The sequence below is a fragment of the Rhinolophus sinicus genome, linkage group LG10 (genome assembly GCF_036562045.2).
Source record: "Rhinolophus sinicus isolate RSC01 linkage group LG10, ASM3656204v1, whole genome shotgun sequence".
NCBI lineage: Eukaryota > Metazoa > Chordata > Mammalia > Chiroptera > Rhinolophidae > Rhinolophus > Rhinolophus sinicus.
In genome coordinates this window covers 79,879,899-79,896,858 of record NC_133759.1, presented here as the reverse complement: position 1 = coordinate 79,896,858, position 16,960 = coordinate 79,879,899, and the positions used below count along the sequence as shown (strand labels likewise).

The window sequence follows — 16,960 nt, the reverse complement described above, 5'->3', positions numbered from 1 at the left end:
TCTGATCCTGGTTGTCCCTAGAATTGCTTTGAAGACTCAGTATGGAGGAAAAAGTTAGCTCATCCAGCTCTGTTTTATGTGAAATCTCTGTGAATTTGAGAATCCTCAGTCATTAATTGCTAAATTCAGCTCAGAATAAATATTGTTATAATGTAATTTACTCCTAAAATATTTCTCAACAGGAGTCAGAAGCCAGCCTTCTTGATTTAGTTCTGCCACTGACTAGCTTTGTGGTGGATACCGTGTTTCCCCAAAAATAAGACCTAGCCAGACCATCAGCTCTAATGCGTTTTTTGGAGCAAAAATTAATATAAGACCCAGTCTTATTTTAATATAATGTAAGACTGGGTCTTATATAACATAATATAAAACCGGGTCTTATATTAATTTTTGTTCCAAAAGATGCGTTAGAGCTGATGGTCTGGCTAGGTCTTATTTTCGTGGAAACATAGTAGCAAGTCATTTTTCCCCTCTGAGCCTTAATACTCCATATAAACTGTTCCAGCGCTGATATTCTGAAGTTCTGAGATGAGAGAATGTAGAAAAATGTTCCTAATTTGGGGGTTGAGAATTCTCAGGGGGAGAGAGGGAAGAGAGTTCACACTGATCCATGCTGTACATTTTGGTTCCTCTCACTGTCAGAGCTTTTGGTGATCCCTCCCCCAGAGGATGGTGACAATGCAGTGTGTGCATGAAATTGCTTTAAAGCTTCTTCCCTGGAAGCTGAAAGCCTTGAGAACCTGTTTTGTCTGTCTCTGCCTCTCCTGTGTCTGGCGTAGTTCTTGCCAGAGAGTAGATGCTTGATAAATGTTTGTTGACTTGAGTTGGAGTGAATACTTTATGTTTCTTCTTAGAAAAAAAAAAGTTTGCAGCTTTATTGAGGTACAGGTATAGTGATGTACAATAAGCTGCACATATTTAAAGTGTGCAATTTGATAAGTTTTGACATACGTATACACGTGTGAAGCCATTACCACAATCAAGATAATTAACATATCCATCACCCCTAAAAGTTGTCTCATGTCCTTATGTAATACCTCCTTTCTGCCCTTCATCTTTAAACAACCACTGATTTGTTCTCTGTCACTATGGATTAATTTGCATTCTCTAGAATGTTATATAAATGGTATGAAGTACGTACTCTATCTCTCTTTTTCGGTCTGGTTTCTTTCAGTGTAATTTCTTTGAGAGTCATTCATATTTTAGCCTTTGTCAATAATAGTTCATTTATTTTTATTCCTGAATGGTATTCCATTATATAAATATACCATGGTTTGTTTATTCATTCTCCTGTTAATGGACATTGGATTGTTTTCTGGGGTTTGGCTATTAACAGCACATAAAGCTGTTGTGAACATTCATGTACAAGTCTTTGTATGGGCATATGTTTTTATTTCTATTAGGTGAACATCTTGAAGTGGAATAGCTAGATCAAATAGTTGTCTGTTTAACTTTTAAGTAACTGTCAAACTGTTTTCTAAAGTGGTTGTACCATTTTAGATCCCACCAGCAGCTAACGAGGGTTCAATTCCTCCACATCCTTGCCAACTCTTGGTATGTATCAGTCTTTTTAATTTTAGCCATTCTGACAGATGTGTACTAATTAGTATCTTGTGATTTTCATTTAGCTTTCCCTAATAGCTACTGTGTTTCCCTGAAAGTAAGACCTAGCTGGACCATCAGCTCTAATGTGTCTTTTGGAGAAAAAATTAATATAAGACCCAGTATTATATTATATTATATTATATTATATTATATTATATTATATTATATTATATTATACTGGGTCTTATACTATAGTAAAATAAGATCGGGTATTAATTTTTGCTCCAAAAGACACATTAGAGCTAATGGTCCGACTAGGTCTTATTTTCAGGGAAACAGGGTATTATCGTCCAGTTTGGCTTGGATTTCATTCTCTTATCAGTCTTTCATGAGCAGAAATTATAAATTTTGATGAAGTCCAGTTTATCACTTTGTTCTTTAAAAGACATTGAGTCTCTGAGGGGTTAAGTGTCATGCTTAGGGCTATAAAATAAGTCCTTGGAAAAGTTGGGATGAAGGCTCCTCGCTTCTAGGGATGTTGTTTGACAGTCCATGTCCCACCAACGCCAGAGACAATTTTATGGTAGGTTCGAATGGATGAGCGAGTGGATGCTCCTTGTGGCCTCTCAGAAGGATGAGTAAATATCTGATATCTGTGAACTGTTTCCCACCAGTTGCTTGTGGAGGAATTGAGGTCCCTCCGCACAATACTGTAAGTTAGGTTCCACTGAATTATCGACTTAATCAGCCATATTCCAGGCTCATTCTACTAAGCTAGGTGTTTTTATTACGCTCCCAAATGAGATTTAACATCTGTTTCTGAGAGCACCTTGGCCGAAGTTCTTCCAGGATCAACTCTGAAATCCTGATTTTGTACTTTTTTTAAAAAAATCAATTTCTGAAATCAGTGAGATAGGGTGTTTTTCAGAGACATATGGATAAAGGAGGGGTTTTGACTGAAAATTTTCATAAGTGTTCCATGGTTACGCCAGGCGTGTACCTCTCTCTCTCTCTAGGAGCCCACAATGCTACAGTTGAAGTTCCTCCTCAGTTAGGGCTGTCTGAGAGCATACTTATTCTGTGCAGTAGGGTGAATGGCTACCATTTGGATACCCCTTCCCCTGGAAGGTTTTCATCTGAACAGACTGGCAGGACTCAGTGCTTTAGCAGACAGAGCTGTTGGTCAGTGCCAGTCAGCTATGGCTTTGCAAATTTACTGATTTGTATAATTTTTGTCAGTGATCAGGTACCCTCAGGGTTTTCTGGAGGAGCTAGGGAATTCGATTCTGATGCAAAGGCATAGTTCCACTGTGCCTCTTTCTAAACACTTAACCATGTTGTAATTGCCTGGATTTCTTATAGTCCTCAAACAGTCCATTCCTCAAGGGCAGGGACCCAGTCTTACTGTTCTCTTTCTCTGCAATGTCTGGCAAAGAACTTGACAGGTATTCAGAAATGATAGTTGAATGGTGAGTGAAAGAGGATGGGCTTTTAAGCTGGACCAATCAGCACTAACAACTGTGTGACTTTAGGCAACTTGCTTAACTGTTTCCTCGTTTGTAAACTGGAGTAACATTATCTACCTATAAGAATATTTTTAGGATTAAGTGAGTTAATGAGTGGAGGGACAAGATGAGTGACAGATGGCTCTTTGGACTCTGATTCAGTAACACAGCTTAGAACACAGAATTAAAAAGAAGTTCAGAGCATAACCAGCCTCATCTCTGCCTGACTAAATCCTAATCATCTTTTGGATCTCAGTTTAAAAATTATTTCTTCCAGAAAGCTTCCCTTTCTACTTCCTGTGCCTGTTCTTCCCCCAAACAGGTTAATTTCTTCTGCTAAGTGCCTTCATAAAACATTATTCTTGATTATAGCACTTGTCCCAATTTACTTTTTAAAATAAGTATCATTTCTGATAGACTGTAAACTCCATGAGGGCAGGGAATTATGTCAAGCTTGCTCACTATTGTATTTAATCACATGGGCAGTGCTTAAAATACTTATTGAATGAGTGATGCATTTTACAGTAAGGAACTGGAAGCTTAGGAAGGATAATCAGTGTGCCCAAACTCTACGCCACACCGGGTCTCTTGACGTCTTGTACCACAGCTGCCTCATGGACGGGCACTTTAGAGTCTCAGTTTTCTTTCTTTCTTTTTTAAAGTTTTTATCTTTTTCTCACCCATTTGAAAAAATTATACAAATAATACACATTCCTAGTAGAATATTTAGAAAATACAGATAAGTAGGCAAAAAGAAAGACAGAGAAAGGGAAGTTAGAAGGCAAGATGGAACAAGGAAGAAAGAAATAGAGATAGGGTCACCCAAAAGTCACCTGGGGATAAACACTGTTAACATTGTGGAATATTTCCTTTCAGACATTTTTTAAGTGTTACGCAAAAACGTGTACACACACACGCACACACACACACGTCTTTGTTTTTAAAATGCAGCAAATACAAAGGTGTAAAACTTGAATCATGCAGGAGACTGCAGTGTGGTAACGGTGTCTAGGAGTCAAGGACTCGTGTTGCTGTGACCCCGGATCTTCTGGGATCCCAGGATGAGGAGTTTTCCAATCAATGACTCAACAACTTTTGCTTTACATTTTATGTTTCCTTAGTGGAGAAGAATTGGAAAAAGACAAAGTTCTTCCCTGCCGTGGCCTTTTATAGAGAGTCTGGTTTTGCTTCTAATAGAGTCATAATGTGACCCACTGTCCTGGAGGCTGTTTGCCCTGGAAGACTGGCCTTTCATTCCTAAAAGCTATTTGCTCCAAAAACCTGTCACCTTGATTAATTGGAGGTTAACGGAGCATTTTCTTCCAGTCCTAGGATCTTCCCGGTTAGCTGACTCTTATTAGCACAACTCTTATTGGCAAATAACATTTGAGCCATGAAAGTGCCCTTTGCCCTTGAGCCTACCCTGGGACCAAGGTGCGTTTGTGTTTGTCTTCCTGTCAGCGCCGATTTCCTGAGTGCTGACTGCAGGTGGAATTTGGCATTCTGCTTCTTCAGGTACTGAGTCCTAGGAGTTTAGGCCCCATTTACTATTCAGGTCCACACACCACTTCCAAGCAAAGATTTGTTATCCCAGATTTATTCTGCATCTACCGCTTGTAAATATTGCTTGAGCCCCCACTTTATGCCTGATGGTATACTTGGCACTGGAGCCATTACAGCGACTCAAGACCCAGTCCCTGCCTTTAAGGAGCTCATGTCTGGTAATAGGCTTTCGTGCTTTTACGTGGTAGGTGTACACGGGGTGCTATGAGAGCAGTGAGTAGGGGTTCCTAACAGCCCTGGGGGATCAGGAGAGGTTGTTCGGAAACATTGATACTGAGTCCTGAAGGACTCAGGATTTGGCAGCTTGTTGACATTACTATAATCTTTGTGTAATTAGGATTGTGTCTTTATACTGTCACTGGATAATTAATAAAACGTAGGTTTGAAAACATTCAGGCATTCAGTAAGTAATTACGGCCTAGCTTGTTTTTTTAAGAAATAACTTTTAAAATCTATATGTGTTAAATGGTTTTTCCTTGTCTAGTCCTATCTTAAATATTTTAAGGGGGCAATCGGGGGCTAGTATAGAAGGACTAAAAATTGTAGGTCATGGCTTCGGAAATTTCAGTCTAGTTGAGAAGAAGATATTTATCTACATAAAATAGAGAATAGCAGGAACCAGTCAACGACCACATGTAAGAGGCATGGTCCCATCACCAGCACCACATACCCTTTCACTTCTCCCACAGGGAAAGCACTATTCTAGCTTCAACAAGGAGTTTGATTTGGGCACGAAACAGGGGCCTTCCTTAGCCTACTGGAAGTATTCGTGGTCATCTCTCTCCAGTTTCTTGCAAGAGCACTTGTGTTGCATAGGTGACTTCAGGGAGGATTTCAGGAATTCCTGGGCATATCAGTCTTGAAATACTTCTTCCTAGCCCCTTCATCTAGTATATGTCCTACTCTCTTCCCCAGTATGTTGTCACTTATGGGTATAAAGATAAATTGAGTCCTCCTTTGATATTAACTCGGCCTTCAATTACTCACAACTTTCCTTTAGGCAGCTTTCAACCTAGCCAGAAGGAAAGCCTTCAAAACCCAGACATGGAATTACCCCTCTGGTGTATTGTAAACTCTTTAAAGCCTGTTACATTGTAAACTCTTTAAAGCTGTGCCTTACACTTTTCCGGTACCTAATAAGGTGTTAAGTACATAGTAAGAACTTAATATATTTTTCTTGATTTATTATTTTACAGAAAACAAAGCTTGCAGGAAGGGAGACTGCCTCTTCATTGGGCTGATGAACTATGCTGTTCCTGCTCAGTTGAGTCGGGTGCAGCTTCTTTGAGTTGAAGCCCGATGCATGTTGCTTTGTCAACTTATTTCTGCCTTTTTCAGAATGCCACATTTTTCATTGCAAAAAAATGGGAACCATACACATTGACACCATATTTGGGTATTGTTTATTTTGTATCATTTATGTTATTGATTCTGTTAGACGTTGTCTGGGTATTACTCCTGAGGGAGCCTCAGAAATAAGCAGAGAGAACACTTAAGGGACTTGTTGCAAGGCTGTGTTTAGCATTTCTCATCCAGCTCTGGTTCACTGGACAGACACATTCAGAATAGTTAATTTGTTGATTTTTGAGGGCATAAATATTTATTAATCTCACTAATAGTCTGGAAACTTTTGAAGATATGAGACATTACTCTCAAATCCAAAACGATTTGAGGTCAGGGGATAGAGGAGCAGACTTTTGAGGCACTGACTAGAAGAAACTGTGTTTCTAGGGCTATATGTCAAACATCATGAAGTTTTGATCTCAGATAGATTCCTAGAAGGGAGAATATAGGCCCACCTGGCAACTGGGCAGAGGCAAGTGAGACAATGAGGCCTTATTTCACTCACCAAGTGGCTCAACAGTAGACCATATTGGTGTGAACCATCCACAAGCACTGCAATAACAGGAAATCAGGTTGACTTCCCTTGTTTCCTCTCAAAAATGAGTTTTATCCCCCACTGGGTCCCCACAACACTTGGTTTGTATTTCCATTATACCTTCTTAAGTAATTTCGATTATACCTCCTGTGCTCTGCTGCTTGTCAGAATGTAAGCCCCTTAAGGATATAGACATTCATTGAAAAGTACATTTAATTCACTACTTTTTTGAGGTAAAAATAAACACAAGAACGACTGTTATTGATAGTTACATCATTAGTGACTTTTGTTTCACTAAAGCTCAAGAAAAGTTTAGAAGAAAAGATAAAACAGTTTTATAGTAGAAGGAAATAGCCCTTACCATGAAGCCAGAAAGAACACCGTAATATTTAATCATAGTTTGGAAATCTCTTCTGAATGTTTAGGATTGGGACCAGGGTTAGAGGAGACTGGGTGTATTTCTGGGGGTGAGGGGAAAAGGTGCTATTAGAGTTTGATGAAAGCCCTTTCCTGCTTTCAGTCACTTAATCAGAATCATTTTAGTAACGGAAACTAGAATCAATATATCTTTACCAAGTAAGTAAAATATTACATTGGTATTACTGGTCTTAATTACAGGGCTAATCACCATCTGTCAGAAGAGATAGGAAAAGTATCTAGGGAGTTGATTGCTTTCTGGGTGAAGGGGCTATAGTCCTGTACCTTTAGGATTTTAAACGGACACCATTTGAAATTGGTTTTTAGATAAAAGTTTTTATTTGCAGCTAATATGAGACTGTTACATTTTATTTCATTTTGGTATCTTGCAGTGCTTTTGTTGTTCATTTTCCCAAAATGATATAACAGAAAGAATAGAAATTCTGAAGAGAAGGAAAAGATGGAGGGAGGGAGGAAGAAAAGGAGGGTGGCAGAAAGAGAAGGAGAAGGAGAGAAAGAGATCTTTCAGGAGAGGAAAGCATGAGGGCTAATGTATAAGAAGAAACATAATAGAAAAATCACGGGTATTCAGAGAAACATTACCTTTTATTCAAAAGAAAGAAAGAAATACAGTTACATTTTAAACATACAAGTCAGCTGTAGTTCAAATTTAATAGTATAAGGGACATTTATTGGAAGAGATAAAGCTGGTCCTGATTTAGTAGAAGTCACTGAGCTAATGGCTATTTGAACAGTAGCTGAATATTCTTTATGAAAGCAGTCTATCTGATTCTTCTATATAAGAACTCTGTGAGGATGAAGAATAGTTTTTAAATGTTTAAGTCATAAGGTTTAAGAAAGGTTTTAAAAAATCTGGAAGTAATTATAAAAGTGCTATTGGTGGCATTTCTTAGACCCAATGATAGAGTCTTAATGACCTCTACTTAATATACATAAATAATTAAGGATAAAAAGGCATTTTGAAATGAAAGCTCTATCTACATTGGCCATTAACAAGATAATTAATGTGATTTCTAGTATAATCGGAGTGTAAAAGAATTTGTGGCCGTTTCTAGTGGTGCTAATAGCATTGTTAGTGAAGAAAATGTGCTGTTATCATAAACTAGAGAATCTGATTCAGGCATTGGAATTAGTTATAATTACAATAGTTACTTTAAATGTTAAGTTAAAACCATTCCTTTACCTTTCAATCCAAACTTACTTTGTTAGCTAATTAATAAATTATGGGGGGGAGCTTTCTGACTTTGCTAATTAATTGAATAGTTACGTTGTTGAATGTTTCAATATCCATATCTTCAAGTGAAATTGCTTCAACACTAAGGAGGTATAGCATTGTTTTTATTAGGCATATCATTAGCAATAACTTTTGTGGATGTTCCATTGAATAATAGTATCTGGGAACTTTGCTTCCCAGCCGTCAATGCTGCTTGCCTCCCTTGCTTTCTCACTGTCAAATGATGGCAACTAAGTGGTTTGAGTTAGTCTCCTAAGAAAAAAGAGGTGGTGTGTGTGTGTTTGCGCGCGCGTGTGTGTGTGTATGTGATATATGACTCAGACAGGTCTGTCCTAAAGCAAAACTGAGTAGCATAAAGTTGTTCTTTTTTTGGTTCTAGCTTCTTCATTATGCATCTTGCCCTATCCTCAGCCATACCTCTCCATCTCCCGTTCAGCAAAGGCTTTAATATTAAGCATTAACAATTTTTAGATGCCTGTTGATGTAGGAGCCAATCTTAATGATCCCTTGGATTCGTCTGTGTGTATAGTGGAGATGGCAATATTGTCATATCTTTCCCGAGATGTAAAGCACTGGCAGTGGTGAATAAGCACCACTAAGTCCTTCTGGAAGTTTTTGTTGAGAAAGCCATAAAAGAGAGGGTTTATACATGTGGAAACCATAGCAACCAAGTGGCAGACTACAAATACCAGGTCATGGTGGCAGCTCATCAGCACCTCGTGATACCAGTCAAAGATGACATTGAAGATGTTCAAGGGCAGCCAGCAGACCCCAAAGGTTACCACGATGGAGATCAACACCGTGTTGATCCTCTTGTTCTCATTGAGCCGGCTTTCACTTTCCCTCTTCCTGTCCACTTTTCCATTTCTCCTGCGGAGGCAGATGACAATCTTCAGGTAGCAGATGAGGATGAAGCTCAGAGGGACACAGTATTGGAGCATAAATAGGGACGTGGTAAAGAGGAGCTGGTTCATTTTGAAGGGCCAGTTCTCCACACAGGCCACGCGGTGGGTGTAGAGGTCAGTGGGAAGAGAGAGGTTGTGGAAGGGCTCATCGGTGAGGCGGTAGGACAGGAAGAAGGGAAGAGACAGCACAAGGGAAAAGAGCCAAATCAGTGTGATACCCCAGTAGGCGTGAGACGCATTGGGCTTCCAGCCACGAGGGTGTACAATCAGCTGATACCTTTCAACAGCAATTAACACAAGTGAGAATATAGACACAGAAATGGAGACACTCTGCACATAGGAGGTGAGTTTGCACATGATATCCCCAAATATCCAGTGGTCCATCAGAGTGTAGATGACAGTAAAAGGGATGCACATGACACATACCAAGATGTCAGAGAAAGAGAGATTGGCAATCAGTATGTTGGTGACATTCTGAGCTTCTCTCTGCTTCTTGAAGATGATAATGATGAGAGAGAGGTTTCCGACAAGGCCCACAATTAGGACCACAATATAGGCTATGAGTAATAGGAGCAAGGCTAGAGAAGGGGGTCGACAGGACTCAAAGTAGAAAAATGCAGAGTTGTTGCTGTTTGCATTGGTTTTGTTAGATGCTGGATGGTTTAGGGAAAGTTCCATTTTGTCAGGGTTGTAAGAAAGTTTTTCTAAGCTTACTTGTATTATGAATTGATATTTTGACCATCAGTTCTTGGGAAGTACTTTGCTCTGAGGCTTCCAATGAGTAATTAGTAGGGTTTAATCTTCCTTGATCTTTGTGCTTGATGGAAATGCATGAATGACTTGAATATGCTCTTGAAATCCTAAAAACATTAAACATAACCCAGAATATTAATGCAACTTCTTAAACCTGAACAGTTCTATAGTTGGAACACTGTGGACATAGAGAGATATCCAGAGGGTCTCTCTCTGTCCTTGCCGTCCTCCCAAGGTGCTATTTTTGTCCCATCAGCATAGAGCTAATGAGTAAGGAAATGGACACCATTCTGCTAACTGTGTAAGGCAGCCCATGTACACATTCCCATCCCCGTCACACTGTGTCTTGTGTGTGTGCTGTGCGGTGGAGGCCAGAAGTGCTGTTGGGAGTTGAGTTCCAGTTGGAGCACCACCACTTGACATCTGTATGACTTGGACATAAATCAGGTACCCTTTCTGCTCAGTTTTCTTATTTGTAAAATGGGGATAAACAATGTCTTTTCCAGTTGTTGTGAGGATTAAATGAGATTACGCAACTGAATCTGTCCCTCAGCCCCAACATAGAGCACATAGTAGGTGTTCAGGATATGTGTGCTGAATAAAATGTGTCAGCGCCACTGCCCAGAGGTAGTCTACAGCCTTCAGTCCGGGGGCTAGAATCACAGGTCATTCCTGCAGTGGAGTAGCTACGGCTCCTCTTTGTACTTCTTCCACTCCCGAGCTGAAGGCATATTCTGCTCAGGCAGTTTATGGGTACGTTGCTCAGATTCTGGAGATCAAGGCAAGGTAGCCAGGGCCTAGTGGGCTGTTACTCAGAATTAACTTTGTTTAGAAAGCGTTTTCCAACTCCCCCGCCCTCTGGGTCCCTTATTCTGACCTCCAAGAGAAAGGGAGGCCCTGGTCCTATTGCTCAGCATGGCTTAGGGTGGTCGTATTCAGTGGAATTATTCACACCGGGATATACAACAGGTACAATGAATCATTCCCCCGCCATTCTAAGTGCTGAGATTTCTGGCCCAAAGAGGACACGTTGAAAGAGGCAGAGGAAAAAAACACACCCCATTGTCTTGGTTTATTCTTTAGAAATTTGAGGAAAACAACATGAATAACATTGCTAAAGGAAGCTGAGCAATAGGAATGAAAGAGAACAAACGTTTATTTGCTGTTTGAAATTACCCTGGCCTGCTCTCACATTCTTCTGAGTTCAAAGGCTTAGCAAATTCTTATTGGAAAGAAATCACCTTAAGAATACCTGTTGATGTCTGTTGTGGTTTTAACAATAGATACCACAGTGAGGAACACCATAAAAATACTGCAGATGAATAGAAACTGTTGATAAAGACGGTATATTTTATAAAGAAAGACCCAAGGAACTGATCTGTAGCTTGGATGTGATGCAGTGGTAAGTAGAAAGAGCAAAATTTAAAAACGGTGGTATTTGCTGTGAAGGTTTAAGGCTTGGGTGATTCAGAGGTTCCACAGACCTAGAGTTCACAGGTTGAAGGGGAATGTCAAGGCAGACTTAATTTCTTTATGACAGTCAGTGGACTAGAGCTGTAAATAAGAAATAGAAAGCTTTGGTTGTTCAGTAGAGACCTTCTACCAAACAAACTTCAGTTGGAGGAAGAAAGGAATGAAAAGGAAATGGCAAGCACTACATATACAGGTTGGTAGGCTAGAATGAGCACCTGACTTTCTGTCAGAAGACATGTCCTGCTGCTAACTAGCTGTTTGATTTTGGGTAAGTCAGTCCCCTTCTCTAGGCCCCAATTTCTTCATCTTTAAAGTGAAATTTTTAAAATGGCCTCCCTATTTTATACCTCGGTATAAGCATCAATGAAATAATACATTTAAAACATCGTATAAATTGTTAAACACTGCAAATTCACGTGCTCATAGTGTTATTATCCTTGTTGAATGTTTCAGTCATTTGAACTGAATTCACCTAACCCCCAACCTCCAGAGAGCTATGAGTGCTTTCTTATCTGCTGCACTATTTATGTCTCCAACATCAAGTTTGCTGGAAAGAAGTGGGATTTTTTTTTTTTTTTTTTTTGCGTTTCGTAGACAAGAAACCAAAATACAGAAAGGTCCAAGAGCTAAGCTAAAAGCAAAACAAAACCGCAGAGTCTTATGCTTTTTTTCTTTCCTTGCTCTTATTGTCTACAAGAAAGAAAAGCTTCCTATGGCTCCTGCAAAGATAGATCTGAATAATGGTTTCCTCTTTACAGATGTGGAAATTCATACAGTTTTGCAGAGTTCCTAGCAGATTGGTAAGAGACATGGGAATAAACATCAGGAACCCTTGGTTGCCCATTCACAGTGATATGGGTTGTCTGGGCTCCGTGAATGGGATTCACTCACCATCCTGCAACAGCAGGTCTGCAACTTCCTAGAGACCCTTCCACTCTCCCCTGTGCTGACTAATAGCAAAGTACACATTAGCGCCCCAGTCTGTAAGTTGCTGTAGAGGTGTGAAGCTCAGAAAAGCCAGAAGGTCAGATGGGCCTCATCTGGGAGGGAATCAAAGGGGAATGCTGGAGTTACATTATCCAGTACAGAGAAGATTAACAGGAAAATCCCCAATAAAGGCTTTTACTGGCAATGTGGGATTTACATTTAGATAATTGGTAACTGTTAAGTTAAAATAGTAAATCCTGCCTATCTGGAAGTAAAATAATGTTAAGCCTTGATTAAAAAAAAATCTTAGGATACATTTCTATTTTAGGAAAGTTTACCTTTGGTTCTTTTGGTTGGAAATGAAGGACGTGAGATCTCGAATTACAAGTGATATTTTGCCCCCAAATATGATTAGCATATGGCAGAGACAGGCAGTCTTCAACCTTCAACTTGATTGTATCTAGCTCATGAGGCACATACCTTCAACTGGCTCCATTTATGCCTGTTAACGTAAAAGTAAAACATTACATTACACATTTTTTGATAGTTTTATGTTTAAAAGTTGCGAGATGAACAAAATAAGAGCATTACTCCACCAAAGTCTCTATATGCATGTTTATTTCTGTATCTGAATGTCTTTTTGTTAGTGCGTGTCCTTTTCTATGTCTCTATTCAAACAACTTTTTTTTGGTTGAGTATAGCGTTAGGGGTAGAGTTCATGTGTATCTTTCCTTTGGTGTCTGTGTTTTTTTCTTTACCTCTCATTGTCTTCCTCTCTTTTTGTCTATCTGTCTCATTCTCTTCTGTTTCTTCCTTTAATTGTCCATAACACAAAAAAGCTGCAGCATATTTTAGATTATCTTTTACATTTCATTTGGTGCTATGGTGTTTTGACCTGGAAGAGACTCTAGAGGTATTCTAATGTACCCTCTCATGTGACAGATGTTGTGGCTTTGAAGTTAATTACTGGCAGAACTGGGACCAGAATCCAAGTCTCCTGGCTCTCAGAGAGTTCCATGCTCTTTCTGCTCTTTTTCCTGCCTCCTGTTTTATATTTTTTGAATAAATTTCTGTGTTTCTTGCTCTTAGTATTAAAAGCATATGAGTAGAACATTTTCTGTTTCTTTTATATTAAAAAAAAAAACTTCAGGGAGTTTTATATTTTAAAAAAATCACCTCATGTAACTTCAGGGAGTCTGTGGCCTGTGCAAAGTGAAATTTTGTGTATCATCACTCCCCAAGTATGTATGTGAGGGTCCCAAAACAGGGCAGGACCACACTGAGAGCATCCCCCAGTAGAACCCTCACTTCTTTTCCTTAAACCTCTAGGAATATGGATTCTATGGCTGTGTTGAAACAACGTCTCACACTTGTTTAGGGCTTAATGGTTTTTAAAGTACTACCCCATTCATTAATTCACTCAAGAATTTAAATGCTGACAATGTGGGCTGTCTTACTTGATCTCTACAGCTGTCCTGTACTCTAGATAGGAATGAAACTTTTATTCTATCTAGAGTAGACAAATAAGTCACTGGCCACTAAGACCTACTGGCTTTTTCATTGTTGCGTCGTTGGTAGCAGAGCCAGGAATAAGACTTCTACTTTCTAAACAATATACAAAGTAATAGTTCTAGTATTTTTTATCATTTCATTAAAAAATCAGTTAAATTAATCATTTGTGCTTCATGAGAACAAATAGAACTAGAATCTCTGTAAAGATGCATCTTACAGCTTTCTGTGAGAACAAAGTAGTATGTTAAGTAACCATAAGAAGCATCAAAAAACAAAAGCCTCTTCTGTCAGTCTTATTAAAAAGTGTAATTGGCTTGGTTATTCCACGTCATGCAAATTCCTTACCCTATTCAACTATTCACCTATTTTGAAAAATAAAATTTCATGTCTATCTATTGCAGAAGTGTGTGCTGTCTTTCAAGATTTGAGTGTAACATTTGACTCATCTGTTCTTTTATGGCATGTACTTTGATTTTATCTGCTGCAGATGTTTATCTGTTTTTCCTTGAACGTGACAATTGCCTGAGACCATATAAAGTGTTAGTGGAAAATGTATACATTTCATCTCCCAAAATCTAATAGTTACTTTTAAAATCAAGCCAACACAGGTTGTCTGAATTGGCTTTAATTTTCTGTGAACGCTAATGACTGAGCTTGTCATTATAGGGATGTTGAGGTTTATAATTCTTTAAAATAACAACACCATAAATGTGTCAAGAATGGAGAGCTAAACTCTGCCAATGAAAATAAGTATACCAGATTTTTAAGTTTATTTACAAACAAATAAACAAAAAGTAATTAAAACCCCATTGTGCCAATACTAGCATTTGCTTATTTCTTTTGATAATTTACAACAGGGCGTTGTAAAACTACGGGGTGGTTTCACACATCACATAAGCAAGAAGACATCTGGTATAATTAGGCCTGAAAGCACCACAGCTTTAATTTTTAATAATCTTTACATATTTTCACTATGTTGTTTTGTACACCTGAAACCAATAATAAAAATAATAACTGAAAATAAAAAATAATCTTCGCATATTTTAAAACTGGATTATTTAACATGAAATAAACATTTGAAAAACACGTTTGCAAGATTTTTCTTTAGCATTTTAGAGGCTTGTTTCCCAGTTTCTTACCTGTTGGAAATTTTCTAGCTGTACTGCTGTTCTTTTCATCTACGTGTTTTCTTTCTTCATTTCCATGATTATTTTTTTAAGTTTATTTCTCTGTCTAAAGATGACATATTTGCCACCTCTCCAAGTCACAACATCCTCCTCTCCCTTTTTGGCCTATTTGTCCAACAAAAATCTATGGCATCATTTCAGAAGCTGTTCCTTAGAGTTGAAATTATCACGCAGAAGATTGAGGTCTGGAATCCAGTAGGATCTGAGGCCACTGAAGAGCCAGAAGGGAGGAGTCAGAAATTTCAGCAGCAGTGATATTAGATGGAGCTGTTTAAAAGATGTGTTCAAAATGTCACTTTCAGTCATCTTATAGCAACGGTAATAAGAGGGCATTTTGAAAATCTGGCATTTTCTGACACACATGTATATATATTTTACTTTTTAAAAAATTGCTTTGCCAAAATCAGACATTTGAGTTAATTATTCCTGTAAAATTATTAGTAAACATTAGTAATTGTTCTTAGAGAATTTATTATCAGTTAAAAGATGGATTTTATTCCTAATTTTGCTATAACTTATGATATTAATTAAATGATATTAAAATTAAAATTAACCCCAGGTTCCCCAGGAAAGTGTGGATTATTATATAAGATTTTCATCACCCACTTTGAAATTGACAACTGAGCTGCTTATATAAAAGTGGGAACTGAAAAGCCCTCCTCTGTATTTAAAAAATTTTTACAAGAAGGGGAATATTTCTCATTGTTACAAAAGACTGAAAAAGTGAGATTTAGGTTAAATATAAGAAATATTTCCTTATAGTGAAAATGTTTGAAGGCTTTGAGAAACAAGGTTGTAGAATATAAAGGGTGTTTGAAGATATGTTGGCATCACTTACTGGATAGCCTAATGACATTTTGGAATATTTCCTAGCCCAAGGATTCAGTGATGGAACCCCAGATTTTAGAACTAAGCCATGTGAATTAATTCTATTTCCTCACCCAATACACAAAACTCATAAAAACTCAAAATTCTCAGGCAGTCAACAACATTGAAATTACATATATGTATTTTATAGACCTTTGCTAGGCTGGGTAGAGTAGGTGGCAGGGCAGAAGGGGTTGTGGACTACAGGAGTGGCAGCCAATCTTCTCCTCTGTGGGAACTTGAAGAGTAAATGTGGTCAAAGGAGTTCAGGGACCATACCTCTTCTTAACCCAGTCACCTTGTAGTGTATCCCCATTACTTACCTGTTTGTACTTGAAGTATAGAGAGTAGCAAAATTTGGAAGACTACAGGGCTTATTGAAAAACAAATATTATTTCCATACATAAAATACTGGCGGACACTAGCGGTGGCCTCAGGATTGGTAGATACTAAGAGATCCTCTTAGTCCTCTGGGATGGTGGTGAAGATTTTGAGAGGGAGCCTAAGTCATGGCTCTGAACCCAGAGTCTCCCATATTGCCTCGCTGGGTCACCTTGAGCTTCTCTCTGAGCTTTTGATTCCTTTTTTTTTTTATAAGGTGAATATTGCCATCTATCTGGCAGGATTAATTTGAAGCTTAATGATGATAGCACATAGTCGATATTCAGTAAGTGGTAGTTATGTGTTTTTTTTTTATTTTCTGTTAGTAGAAGTATATAATCTAAGTTAACCAAAGATAGTCTAATGAGTATGAGAAATTGAGAAATGGTGAAATCAGAGTCGTTTTATAATTTTTTAGGGGATGTTTGGTATAATCCTGTGCTGTACTTACTGGTGATAAAAGTTAGCGAACATTGGGGTTTTGTTTGCTTCAGTTAGAATTCAGTGTTTTAATTGCAAAAGTTAGTTCATTGGCTAATAGGCTCAGATAGCAGACAATGTAGTTGATAAACGTATCCAAAGAAAGAACTAAGTTTGTGATTTCTCCCGTCTCTCCAGAGCCCTTGCAGCCTTGATATTTTCTCTCTCATTATATGCTTTATTTTTAATTGTATGTATTTTAGTTATAAACCACATTTGATCTGATATACCTTGATAAATGCAAACTAAAATATTAGGTGATTTTTTGAGCCCACACTTTTACCAATTTAGGGAAAATCAAGATTGAGGAG

The 16,960-nt window shown here is 38.3% G+C and overlaps 2 protein-coding genes across 14 annotated transcripts in view; one reads left to right on the top strand and one right to left on the bottom strand.

Annotated features, from left to right (window-relative positions):
* Positions 1 to 16,960, top strand: part of KLHL3 (kelch like family member 3) — a 260,598-nt gene that overhangs the window by 64,097 nt on the left and 179,541 nt on the right. The gene's annotated exons all lie outside the window — the stretch shown is intronic.
* LOC109451765 (neuropeptide Y receptor type 6) lies at positions 7,978 to 15,722 on the bottom strand. Its single transcript, XM_019740234.2, is given in 4 exon segments — positions 7,978 to 9,759; positions 9,761 to 9,929; positions 12,561 to 12,724; positions 14,874 to 15,722. Coding segments are annotated over 3 exon segments (1,377 nt in total). The 5' UTR covers positions 12,641 to 12,724; positions 14,874 to 15,722; the 3' UTR covers positions 7,978 to 8,631.